We start from the raw sequence: 14,040 nt of genomic DNA on the forward strand, positions 1-14,040 counted from the left end.
GAGAGAGAGAGAGAGAGAGAGAACTTTCTAGACAGAGGCAAAAGCGTATGGAGGCCTTGAGGTGGGGAGGATCCCGGACTGTTGAAGGACCTAAAGAGCACTGTGTGCAGGACCGGAGTGAGATGAGGAGGCAGAGGTGGGCAGGGCCAGCTGAAGTCCTGGGCCTGGAGTTTGTGTTGAGGACTTTGGATTTTTATCCTAAAAGAAAAGTCACTCTGGTTGTTGTACAGAAGCAAACTTGAGGAAGCCAAAACTAGAAAGACCAGTTAGGCTATGAAATTAGTGTAGTCCAGTAAGAGATGATGGTGGCTAGGAGAAGAAGCAGTGGAGAGGAAGAGGATACATATTTTAAAAATCAGGGTAGTAGAATCAACAGGATGTAGCAAAGGACTAGAAGTTGGTGATGAGGAAAGAAGGTATAGTGATACCCCTCAGGTATCTGGAATTTGCAGTAAGATGAATGGAGGTGCCATTTACTGGCTCAGCAACTATCGGAGGAGTGGTAGGCTTCAGGGGGAGAGGTGGCTTCAGGGGGAGAGGTAGGCTTCAGGGGGAGAGGTAGGCTTCAGGGGGAGGGGTGGCTTCAGGGGGAGAGGTAGGCTTCAAGGGGAGGGGTGGCTTCACCAGGAGAGAGAGATTTCAGTTCAGGGTTATTTAAATAGTGAGATATATGTCAGACGTCTGAGAGAAGATGTCAATACACTAATAGGAAAATGGCCCAACACTAAAAAGAGAGGCCTGAACAAGATACAGAAATTCGAGAATTGTTGAATAAGATCACATGTGAGAGAATAAGAAGCGGACAAAGGGCTGTGCCATATGGGGTAAGGAGACAACCAGAAGAAGAGAATGAGAAAGACTGAGCAGCTTAATAGGAAGACAGTCAGGAGGGTGTATCACAGAGGCCAAGCAAGGAGGTTCAGATTAGAATGGAATGATCCACTATTTTGAATCCTGTGTGTAGCTGTAAGATATAAGAACCACAGTTTTAGCACAATGTTGAACTTACTGTATTTATTGAGTGAATGGGTAGCTTGTTATCTTTGGAATGTCATTTCTAGGTCACTAACAGAAACAATTTCAGTGCTTATTTTCTATCACTCCAATTCCTATCACAAAATAAATTCTAAACATGAACTGGGAAGCCATCTCAGAAGCTCTATCAATACTTAGTTTCATGCCTTACATCCAAAAAACAGTTCTCAATTCTCTGAGGGAAGGTGAGTGATTCTTTAGATCTGTTTTTCTCATGCAAGTAGCATTATGTTTTATTTATAGTCATTGCTTAATAAATGATTACAAAATAAATGCAATAAATATTTGGGTGGTACACACCCAAGTCTTTACTTATCCTTTATGCTTTCTAAACCATTTGTTGATAGTAATGTCAGATATAAGGAAAACTTGAAGAATGTATGATGCATTATTCTCTTATTTTCCAAGATATTAGGCTCTTAACATCTCATATACATAAAAGAAATATCCTTTTAAAAATCCATTTTCAAACTCAGTTTTTAGTTATATATCTGATAATTTCTTTTGCTCTAGGAAGATACCACTTTTGCTCAGAGGGGGAAAATTGATATGTTTAAGAGAAATGTTAGCAAGAATCTCTATGGGAAAAAGGCCATAGTAAAAACTGAACAGTTGCTTCTAAGAGCTGCAGGTTTATATAGAGCTTTTGCATATTAGTTGCTTTGATTTTTATGTGAGAGAGGCAGAGAAGCAAAATGGTCTGGTAAATGAACATTATATTTGGAGTCTGGAGATTTAGTTTTGAATTTTTAATTGTTGTCCTTACTGACCTGGATTTTCAGCTTTCTTGGATACTGTCTACTTTCTTTGATTTTAGTTTACTGTGCCTTTATTAATATCTTGTGAAAGATACATAAATGATTTATTTTCAGCTTTCTTTTCTAATATACGTCTTTTTAAAGCTATATATTTTCCTCTGAGTATAACTTTACGGATTCCCACAGTTTCTGATTTGTCATTTTTTATTGTCACTTCAAATTGTTTTCTAATGCCTATTAATTATTTCTTCTTTGACTCATGGTTATTTTGAGGTATATTGCTTACTAGTCAGAGAACATGCTTGATTTTAGTTTTTGTAAGCTGTTGAGACGTACTTTCATGGCCCCTCATATGGTCAATTTCAATTAGTGTTCTGTGTATCCTTGAAAAGAATATGTACTCAGCAATTGGTGGATACAATATTTTATATAAGTAATAGGCACATTTTGTAAATATGGTGTTCAAATCTTCTATCCTTATTAATTTCTTATCAGTCTTATTATCTACCTTTTTGGCATGCATACTTTATCAGATAAAGCTATTATTAGAACAAATCCCTAATATGATTGTGGGTTATGTATTTTATGTTTTTAGATATCAATTTCTGTTTTATGTGGTTTGAAGCTATGCTTTTATAGAAACTCAAATTTATAATCATTGTATCTTTTTGGTGTAGTGATACTTTTTATTATAATAAAATTTCCCCTGTTATATACTGTAAGGCTTCATGCTTTATATATATTGGTATATTTATATCAATTTTTTCTGGTTATTGTTTGCATGTTAATATTTTTATCCTTGCTCTTTCATTATCTTTCCATATCATTGTACTTTAAGTGTGTCTTTTGTAAGCAGCAGATAATTTTTTTAAACCTATCTGGCAATCTTTGTGTTTTATTTGGAGTGTTTAGTCCTCTTACATTTAATGTAGTTAATGTAAATACTGATTAGTTGGGGTTAAAGCTATTATTTTTTCCAGAATCTCTTTATTTCTTGTAATTTCTTGACCTTTTTGTATCAATTGATTTTCATTATTCCATTCCTCACTACTATTATCTTGTTATCCATTCTTTACAATTACTTAGTTGTTGCCTATGGATTAAAACATTTATTCATTATATTTAAAAATCTAATGTAAGTTAGTACTTTTACCATTTCTCAGACAATGCAAGGACCTTAGAACACTTTAACACTATTTATAATTCTTCCATCCTTTGTTTATTTGCTATTGTAAATTTTAGTTCTATGTATACAGGCAGTCCTTGCTTTGCAATATGCATGCGGTTCAGTTAACATTATTTAGTTGAATTTAAATAATAACTGACCCAACAAAATGATTCAAGTTTCAGTTACCACAATATATTAATTGTAAGTACTTACATAAAGTACAGACTTTGCTGCCAGCTCTTCTGTCCACACATCAGTATGTGAATAATAGATGCACATCATGATAGGCGACCAACTACAGCACTTCTTGCAAAGTCATTGTGTTTGGTCACTGGGCATCTGTTATTCAGCTCATGCACAATCAAGGGTGCAGTAGTGTTGCCTCCATGTCTTCCAGTGAAAAACCCAGATGGCATTTTATCCACATGGATAAATGAAAGAGGGAACTGACCACAAAATGGAAGTGCAGCAAAGAAGCGTAATAATGGTGAAAGTGACATCCGAATCAAATGGAGTCACAGAAGTAGCTGATTGCAGGAGTGTTGATGTGGCCACCATTTGAGAGACTTTAGATATTCAATAAGAAGAACTTAGTGAAGGCAAATTATTGACATAATTGAAAAAAGTGATTGTGAATGAAAAAGTGAACATGTCCCAAAAGAAATGATGCTGGCAAAAAAAAAAAAATCACATTAAAGGAATTCTTAGAAATATTCATGACATTGAAAGAGCAAAGGATTAAATATTGGAAGGAGATCTAGACCTAGAAAGAGTCTGAAAATTTGCCAAGGCATAACATGAGCTTTCTTGGAAGTTATAAAACAGAGAAAAAGGTGTATACTATTCAACCTACTCTTCGTACATTTTTTACAAGGAAATAAAACATTTTAGTTCTAAATGTTGTGTGCTAAATTAATACCAGTGTTACCATTTTCCTTTCCCTATACGTTTCTAACCAATAGGAAGAGTGATTTTAATGTCTTGAAAAAAATGTTTGGTAATCAAAATACAGTCATACTTTTTTCATCATTGAGTATTAAGATTGTGCCTTCAGCATGCACAGTTCTGTGATCCCGCACTGTCATGCAGAGCAAGGACTGCATGTATTTTAAACCCCATAAGACATTTTTTGGTTTGTGCAATCAAGGTTCATTTATATTTACCTTCTGTTGCTTTTCATTTCCTCCTGCACTTCAGTGCTATCATGTTGTATTATTTTCCTTTTGCCTTGTTTTATTTTCCTTTAACATGAACCTAACGGTGATACAGTCTCTCAGTTTTGGTTTGCTTGAAACATCTTTCTTTTGCCTTCAACTTTAAAGAAACTTTGTTGAATTGGCAGATATTCACTGTTGTTATTTTTGTTCTGCTCTTTGCAGATAGTTCTATGGATTCTATGATTTCCATTGAAAACTCAGCTATCATTTTTGTTTTTACTTCTTTAAAAGTATTGTGTATTTTTGCCCTCTGGCTGCTTTTTATGATTTTCCCTTTCTTTGGTTTTTAGTACTTGTACTATGACATGCCTTGCTGTACTCTTCTTTGTATTTATCCTTTTGGGGTTTGCAGTACTTTTTACATGGGTGACTTGATGCCCCTTATGAGTTTTGGAAAGTTCTCTTCAACTATTACTTCTCTCATTCTTTCTCTTTTCTTTTTCTTGAGATCCCATAGGTGTGCTATGCTTTTTGCTGTGTCATATATTTCCTATTTTCTTTTCTATCCATGCTTCAAGCTGGATATATTCTTCTGACTTAATCTCCTAGGTTACCAATTCTCTTTGAACTGTGCCTAATTTGTTTTTAAAAGCATGTGTATAGATTTTATTTCACTTATTGAATTTTTAAGTTCCAGCTTCCAGTTGATTCCAGTTATATTCTGAAATTATCTTGTCATTAAACAATTTGAGTATATTAATATACTTATTTTAAAGTCTGTGTCTGATAACTCCAACATTCGGATCTCCTATGGATCATTTTCTGTTTTTAGTTTTATCTGTATATTGTTTTATTTGTATGCCTGGTTATTTTTCTGTTGATTCAAAGGGCTTTATTCTTTCTGAAGGCTGATCTTTTCCCATTATCCAATATCTTTAGAATGAAGCTCTTTAGAGATCCCAGTTAGAAGCCTATGGTGTTTACTAGGCACCATCTTCCTTTGAAAGCCCTGAACACCAATTTTTGTTTTTCTAGCCCTGTGAGACTACCTGAATTTCTGTTCATCCCAGCCTCTCAGCTGTTGCTTATAATTCAGTGAATACATGATGAAGAAACAATTTTTTCTTGGGGGATCTTCTTCTCTCCCCCCAAATCTTTGCTGCCTTTAGAACACTTAAATACCTTTGAATAGATTTTTCTCCCATTCAGCTTCTCCAGTTGTTCTCAGAGCAGTGGTTGATCTGATTTAACCTTGCCTACCAGAGCTGGAAGCAACATTCCGATCCTCAGTGCGCTTGGAGACGTAAGAGTATTTAGTCAGACATTTATTGTGCAGATATTGTGGCTCTATCCCTTAGTAACTGTGACCTACAAAAACATTTAGGCTCTCTGAATTTGTTTTTCTTATGTAAATAATAGAAAAAATAATCTCTACTTGAAAGTTTTTTTTTATGTTAAATGAGGGTTAAAGGAAGAATATAAAATGTTTAGCATAATATCTAGAACATACTAAGTATTTATAGGTGATAGATATTTTATTTTTTTCATCAAGAAATACAGTTAGTATTTCATAATACATGGCTGCTGAAAAGAATGCAATGTGATTATTTATGTAAAACTTTTTAAAGATGGTGATGTCCAGAGAAATAAAAACAGACCATTTATAACATACATTGACTGGTTTTAGTTTCCTAGGCACTGGACTCAATGCTTGCATGAAACCTATCATTCAGTATTTGTAATAACCCTATGAAGCTGGCATTCTTGTTACCTTTGTTTTACAAAAGAGGGAACTGAGGCTAGGAAAGATTACATGACTTGTTCAAGATTAGATAATGAGTAGGAGGAGAAGCCAGGGTTCAAACCCAACTCTGACCAACTCCAAAGCCAGATTTCCTAACCCCATAACTGTCCCAATATCATAGAGCTACATTACTCTTTCCTCACCGCGAGGGAAAATGTTAGTTAACTCAGACCTTGGAATCAAGTAGGTAGTCAGTAAATAGTTACTGACTTATCGATATCCACACCAACAAAATCCGCTGACACAGCATTAATAGAATGGAATTACAATTCACGAAGAGGACTTCTAATTTTGTCTTGAACCTCTAACCATGGAAGTGAGAATTAGGATGGGTTAACAAACTAAGAATGAGAACAACTTAAGAATTTAGTCATAACAACAATTTTTTACCATGGTCTATAAACCAGCTATTATAGACTGGCTATGGCTGGGGTCTTTGCTACACTTTTCATTGTACTTACATGTGAGTTATTTTACTCAAATTGTAGAAGGAATATGATTCCAGCCGCTGCAGAGTTGCATCTATTGACAAGTAGCTGAATGTCACAAAAATATAAGAAAAAGTAGAAAGTTAGTACAGCTGTGAACTCCAAACATACCATTAATTTTTATGCAACTTCTTTGTCATGCAACATGTGCAACACTCATGATTTCTCCTAATTATGTAAAAAATTAGTTAAGAGAGTTTCAGATCCTGTGATATCTAAAAGTTTTCCAAGACATTAAGTCCTATTCATTCTTCAGTTTTTATTCAAATGAGACTTCCTTTAGACGCTTTTCCTGAATTTCCTAAATAGGTCAAATGTCCCATAGTATATCTTCATAGCACTATGAATTTTTTTCACTAATTATCACAGTGCAACTTTCCAGTTGGTTGGATGATATTTATTTATGCTGTCTGATCAGACTGTATGTTCACTGAAATGGATAATTGTTTCTGTTTTGGTTGTCACTAAATCTTGAGTGTCTATCTTAGTGCTTGGCATGTAGTAATCTCTCTATAAATATGTGTTGAATGAATGAATAGGTAAGTTACTTAAAATAACAGAAAATGAATGACATTAGAAAAAAACACAAGAATGAAAAAGAGGTCTTTTTAATGGAATACCAAATAGCATGGATTTAGAAATGTAGTTTCAAAGATAAACAGAAATCCACCATTCTCTAGTGGAACATTCCGTAGAGTGGTGACTATATATCCTCTCAAGACTTTTCTTGATTTTGATGAGGCTGAAAATTAGAGACTCATTTTGAACTTGTAAGAAAAAGATAACTCAAAAGTATTAAGTACTGAAAAGGAGAAAAGAGAACTTTTAAATACAACTGGTCAAGAATACATAAGGAGTGATGATTCAAATAGTCTCCTCAAATTCCATCTTGTGATGAGGGTGACTAACACAGCCAAATTCAATGAGTGCTTTTTATTGAGAGATATTTCTATGACATTTGGGGAAATTAACTGATGGTGTCCACCTGTAGCAATAGCAGAGACTCTCAGCCCTTGCCATACAATTGAACTACCTGGAAGGCTTTTAAAATACACAGATGTCCAAGACCTGGTCCAGGATAATTATATCACAATTTATGAGGCATGGGCAAATGCTTATTTTAAAAAGCTTCTCAGGTGATTGTAATGGGAAGGCAGGGTTGAGAACCATTAGCCTACAGTTTGTATTGAATCTGCCAGTAGAATATTTTCATTAATACAATATTTGTAAGAGGAGCTCTGACTGTTCCATTTACGTTTTTACCATGGTTACTATGAATGTCCTAATGGTCGTATACTTTCTGTTTTCAATGATCTATTTTCTAATACAATTATTAGGTCTTCCAAGCCACTGCCACTGATAGATAACATTACATAAATTATTTTGATCCAAATAGTCTATCTGCAACTTAAAGGAAACAATGGCAGACATCAAAAAGAATTAACTTATTGTGTAGTTTGTGGGGACTTATAATGGATGAAGCTGAGCCATTTGAAGAACAACATTAAGTTTGAAGGCTGAAAACTTATTTTCCCAACTTTGCATCATATCCATTGCTCCAAAATATTTCCTGAATTTCTTAGTTTAGAAGTGTGAAGTTTTCTCAAGGTTTCAGTAGGATAGTCATTCTGCCCATGTCATCAAAACTGAATTTCCACTTCCTCCAGCTGAATGGTGCCTCCTGAGAAGGTGCTTACAGCTTGGTTATGAAGACAACATGTTGGAATCATTTATTTAGTGGGATGAAAGGAGTGACTAGTGACTTGTTTATCTCATTTTTATAACCAGGAAAAATCAGACCAAACCTCTTCCTCAAATTTCTTCTTAGCCTGTAAAACTTCTGTGATCTCCAGGTGGCCATATCATTTATCATCCAAACTAAGATATTTTTTAGTTAAAACAGGATTCTATTAATAATTATGCCTGAATAATACATAGGAATTTGTACTGTCCCAGGCAAACCTATCTAGGGCCACCCTGGTGATCTCTCCCTTACCCCCTAGACATACCAGTTTTTTAACTATTATTCATGGATCTGCATGTGCTTTCATTTAACAAACATCTATGAAATATTTACTGTATGTCAGCAAATGGGCATTGACAAAACAGACCTGGTTGCTAGCTTCAAGGAACTCACAGGAGTGGGAGATACAGACAGTTACAGGGATTCACATAGTGACAAGTGTGCTGATGTGGTTCAAGGAACACTTAACCCCGACTGGAGAACCCAGCAGTCTCACTGGGGCCTTCGAACCTGCCTGGATGTCTTATAGATCTCAGTCAAGCCTCTCTCTTTGATTGACCATCACTTTTATTTCAAACTCTCAAATTTCTAACTCTGCCAGCTCCATCTTTGATATTAGTAGGTAATATTTTAATAATTTGGAGAAAAGATCGAAACCTCGAAGTGAGAATTGCTTGGATTCGCTATTAATACGCCTTATAATTTACCTGTACCTGCCCTCTCTTACTACTGCTTTCTTGTTATAATGTAAAAGATGGCCATCTTCCTGTAGAAGGTCAGTCCCTCTGTTTGGATCCCATCCCCTCCTGCCTCCTCAGGGACCTCATGCTCTTAAGATTGTTTTTCTCCTTAGCCTCTCCCTCTGTACGGATGCCTTTCCTTGGTCCCAGTTACAACTACCTGATTAGGGCTCTCAAGTCTCCATCTCTACTCATAGCTCTCCCCTGTGCACTCCCACATACTCAGCATTCCTAGTCCTCCTTATTCCACTGTTTTGCTTTTTACCATATCCATTATTCTCTTTTACATTAGTACATGCTTATTATGTTTCCACCTCATTGTCTGTTTCCTTCCACACAAATGTAAACTCCACGGGAGTATTGATCTCTGTTTGTTCCCTGCGTACATATCTACCTCTTAGAGCTGTGATTGGCACATAGTAGGGGCTCAGTAAATATTATTGAATTAATTAGTAAAAAATTATGTCCATGTCCTGATGTGTATTGGACATATCTGCACGATGCCTCAAAGGCACCTGAAATGCTGTGTGCCCCAAATTGAACTCCTAACTTGTCCCCTGCCCTTCCATAGCAAGTCCACAGAAAACTTCTCTCTCAGCAAATACACTCATCAACCAGACAGGTATCCTTGTCAGAAACTTGGATGAAATTCTTCTCCATTTTCCTTTACCCCCAAATCAGTCAATTTTCAAATCTGTCAGTTCTCCCTTACTTATTTTCAAACCTGGCACTTTCTCTTTATCCCACTCAACCCTCACCACCGGATTCACCATGCTCTTCCCTGGGACACTGCATCAGCGTACCTCCTAGCTTTCTGTCTTCAGTCTTTCTCCCCACTTCAGCCCCCTTTCCATGGCACAGCCAATGGAGTGTTTCTAAAACATCTGGTGTGTCACTCCTTGGCTTATAGCCATTCAGGGGTTTGATCCTTTGGGAAGATTTCAGATTTCTTCTCATGGTTCACAAGGCCCTGCATGTGCTTATCCCCCAGTTTTATTTTTCCCTGTCACACCCTCCCAGCCTAAGCTCCAGCCTCAGCAAACTTATTTTAACTTCATGGATAGCCCAGCTTTTCCCCTTTGCTTAGAACTATCTTTCCACTTTTTTTTGGACAGATAATGCAGACTGCAAGTCAGGAGCCATTTTCCTCCAGGAAGTCTTCCCTGACCACCCCTCACCCTCCATCTAGGTGTTACCTTTCACATGAGGCCCATAGCACTCTATACCTGCCTCATCATGGCATTTTATCCCTCCTCTAGGAAGGAAAATGGAGGATCTATGAGTACTGTTAACAGTTGTATGTGAAGCATCTAGCAAAGTGCCAGGCACAAAGTCAGCCTCAATATGTATCTGTTGAATGAATGAATGAAGTAATTAATAGTCAAGCTGTTAGGACATCCAAGTGGAGACACCAAATAGGCAACTATATAAGGAATGGAAGGAAAGGAAGAACTAAGAGGAACTTTGAGGTGTTCACTTTACAGGCCACTAAATGGTGATGCTGTTAAAAGGAGGAGTAGAGAAGGGACAGTTTACGGGAAGTGATGAATATTTTGGATCCTCTGAAGTGCCTGTGGGACATCAAGGTGATGGTATTCGGAAAGAAGTTTCTAATGCAGGCCTGAATTGTAGGAACGAGTCAGGGTTAGAGATGTTCATTCAGGAATTAGTTGTATTATGTAACAGTGACACCGAAGGAATGGGAGGGTCAATTCAAGAAGAGGAGGATTTAAAGGAATCAGGACAAAATAAACAAAGAAAGAACCAGTAATTAAGGAATGAAATGAAGTGAAAATAAAGTGAAATGGCGATGAAATAGGAAGCCAGGAAAGGAAACTGAGGCAGAGTAGCCAGGGTAAGATGTTAAGGAGAGGGTAGGAGAGTGATACCAAGACAACAAAGGAAGCAAGAGCATGAAACAGGAAGGGCTGGTCAGGAAAATCAAGACTGCAGAGTTGTTGAGCTAGAATGGCATTTCAATACCACGATAAGTGCAATAGCCCATGATTGCCATTGTGGACTAGATAATTCTTGGTTGTAGGGGAATAGCGACGCCTTTACAGCGTTTGCCTTTACCCATTAAATGCTAATAGCACCCTCCTCTCTAGTTGTGACAAGTGAATATGTCAAATATCCCTGAATCACATAATAGACACTCAATTAATGGTCATGAAATGAAATAAATTTAGCCAGAATCACGCAGGCTGCTTCTGGTTATTATGTCATTTTGTGAGCCTGAATTATCTTTGTTGCTTGTCAGAATCAATTAAATGAAATAAAAACCTAGTTCATTTCATATGAACTACTCTTCATATGTACATGCAGATATACTCTTGGAGTCCTTGAGTATATAGCAGTTCAGTTTTCTACAGTTTAGAATTATTTTTAATTAAGTGACAGAAGTCTGAAATCATTGGCTACACTGATGACAAAATGTACATTTGTACTACTGGTGAAAAATGAATCTAGAATTGGTAACTAGTATACATAGACTAGAGATAGTTATGTAAATTTATATATGGATGAGACTCCCGGCTAAGGTTTTGCCGCCTTACAAGATATATTAAAATAAATTCAAAAATTATTAAATTCTCAAGACCAAATGAATTTAAATTTGCTTTAGGTTTAAAAAAACCATTTAGAATTAGGGAACAGAGATGTAGCAAAACAAATAAACATCTTGTATACAAGCTTTTCACGTGTCTTGGAAATGTAGATGTCACGGCTTACACAAGTACAATATATAATAAGTATTTTTCTTGATAGAGTACATTTAGAAAATAACATGTCACAGTTGCAAACTTCTCTTTATATTCAAAAGAATTACTTACATCCTGGAAATATTGGGCAGATTTGAAAATGCACGACTGGGAATGGTTTTCAGATGAGTCTCTATAAACTTCCTATGAAAATAACGGTTATACAATTACAGTTTTAATCACTGAGCTCTTCTATTAACTCACCTTAATTATAAAGAATACATTATTAGAATCATGTCAATCCTTATGATGAGTATGTCATTGGAAAAAAATAACAACAAACAACAACAAACAATAAAAATAATACTTGATGAAAAACATACAATTTATTCTCTAACAAAATAAGAATTGAGAGTGAGATTCAAATGCAAAAAGGAATGTTAAATTTCATCTTTGAAGTCGCAGGAAACTAGTATGCCTTGTCTAACACCAATTCAACTTGTTAACTGGAGGGCAGCATAATATATTCCTAAGTTTTTTTAGGGCTACTGAATTCATAGGCACTTGTCAATGGAAATGTCTTAGAACGCCATCCAAATATGTATTAAGAATATGTTAAGAGGATTAAATGCATTTGATATATCTTAAAGATTAAAAATAGTAGTATGATTTCAATCTGTGACCAAGCAAAATCTCTTCAACCTTGATCTTATCATCTACTTGACGCAGTTTGGAAATAACTGACTGATAAGGAGCTAATTCCTCTCAGGATTGTGACACCTTTGCTGCATGTGCAGCCTGAAGGCTGTGGCTTTCCTTCCAGTTTGCTTTTTTGGATACTTTTCAGATGACTGAGACAGTTTTCCCTTGTAGATAATGAGATATCTTCATGCATTCCAGTATGTCTCTCTACCTAGGTGCTCGATTTTTTACTCCCTTTCTTTATTGGAACTGTAGCTTGAATAGGACCTGCACGGAAAAGTCTGTATGTACCCATTGTCCTAAATCACTTTGCAAAAAGACAACACCTCACCACGACTACCATATCTAGGAGTCTGTTTTTGTTATTTAAATGTTGGAGATCACACATCATCCACTTGCTCCTTATTTAAAGATATTAGACTAAAATTGTGAATTTTTCCCTTCTAGATTGCAGGGGCATTTCTCAACAATTTATTTGATCTGTGCATTCTTTGAACTATTAATTTTTGCAGTGATTGAAATATATTTGGAACTTCTGGTTCTGGAACTTCCCCTCCCTCCTAACAACCAATGAAATGCTGAACAGACTGAAAAATCAGTAACTCTTCTTGGATGGGCAAGATAGGGGAATACATAGGGCAAACCACTGTCCCCAAGGTTGGAGACAGGCAGATGGGTACAGGGAGTCTCTGCTTCCCACATCAGAGACTCATCAGCAGAAACCACAGGGGGAAACAGTGCCAGGGCCAAAAAACCTGGACTGTGATTGATGAAGAGGAGAGAAAACACCTAGAAACCCTCATGAAGTTCACAGGCCAGAGGCACAAGCTCACTGAATGACTGAGACCGAATCAGAGAACTGTGAACACTTCTCCTCTGACATCTTAACTTCCAGGTTCCAAAAGCCTATTTATAGTAGTTCCATTTACCCCATCCTTCATGTCTGTCTGTTAAATGTATCTGTGACTTACCTAATCAGAGCAACAGCAGGGCCAAGTTAGTTTATGAAAGGACCTATTAGCTTAGGAGTGGGGGGAAGTGATGTGAATGACAAAAGGGCAGATGGTCATCCCTTTCCAATCCTTGGTGGTTCAGCATGAGGCCCAATGTTGCCTTAAGATATGATTTCAGAAATTCAGGTCCTGTTAATTAACCTGCCCTCCCTCACAGGGCTCCCACTTACATTCCCTTAATTGGATTGATAAAAAGCCTGTTGGCCCAGATTCAAGATTATGAGGTTAAAAAGATACAAGAATATCAAGTCATGTTTCATGTTGTTTTTATCAGATCTTCAGGTAACTTAATCTAGTCTTCGTAATACTAAAAGAGGTAAGGGTTTTTACATGCACATATTCACAACCATGTAACCTTCTGTATTTGATCAAGAGCTTATTTAGTCATGTGTTCAAACCTTTTGACATTTTTGACAAGCTTCCTCAAATCAAATTCTAAATAAAGTCTTCTTGACTTTGAACTCACTTTGAGATTTCCCAGAGGACCCCTGCAAAACAGACTTAAAAGAGCCTATATTATCACTTGCTCCTCCTGCGGCCCTTATGTCAATACTTAGGCCAAACGTAATGAGACTAGACTTATTTTTGCAAATAAAAATAGTCTTTGATCATCTTTGGTAGAAATAGAGATAATTGTAGTGAAAAATTTTGTTTCAGTAAAAAACTATAGCCCATCTTAATGGATGTTCATTAACTTTGAGCTATTTTCATCTCTTTAAACTGGAGAATGCC

General features: G+C 36.3%; 1 protein-coding gene across 1 annotated transcript in view; it reads right to left on the reverse strand.

The window, feature by feature from the left end:
* Nucleotides 1–14,040, reverse strand: part of LOC118910888 (thyrotropin receptor) — a 113,538-nt gene that overhangs the window by 25,831 nt on the left and 73,667 nt on the right. The window contains exons 2-3 of the mRNA XM_036882456.2: nucleotides 11,726–11,797; nucleotides 6,384–6,458 (exon numbers count right to left, since the gene is read on the reverse strand). Coding sequence (XP_036738351.2) covers nucleotides 6,384–6,458; nucleotides 11,726–11,797 — 147 coding nt within the window. The remainder of the gene's footprint in view (nucleotides 1–6,383; nucleotides 6,459–11,725; nucleotides 11,798–14,040) is intronic.

The sequence above is a fragment of the Manis pentadactyla genome, chromosome 11, assembly GCF_030020395.1.
Source record: "Manis pentadactyla isolate mManPen7 chromosome 11, mManPen7.hap1, whole genome shotgun sequence".
In the NCBI taxonomy this organism is placed as follows: Eukaryota; Metazoa; Chordata; class Mammalia; order Pholidota; family Manidae; genus Manis; species Manis pentadactyla.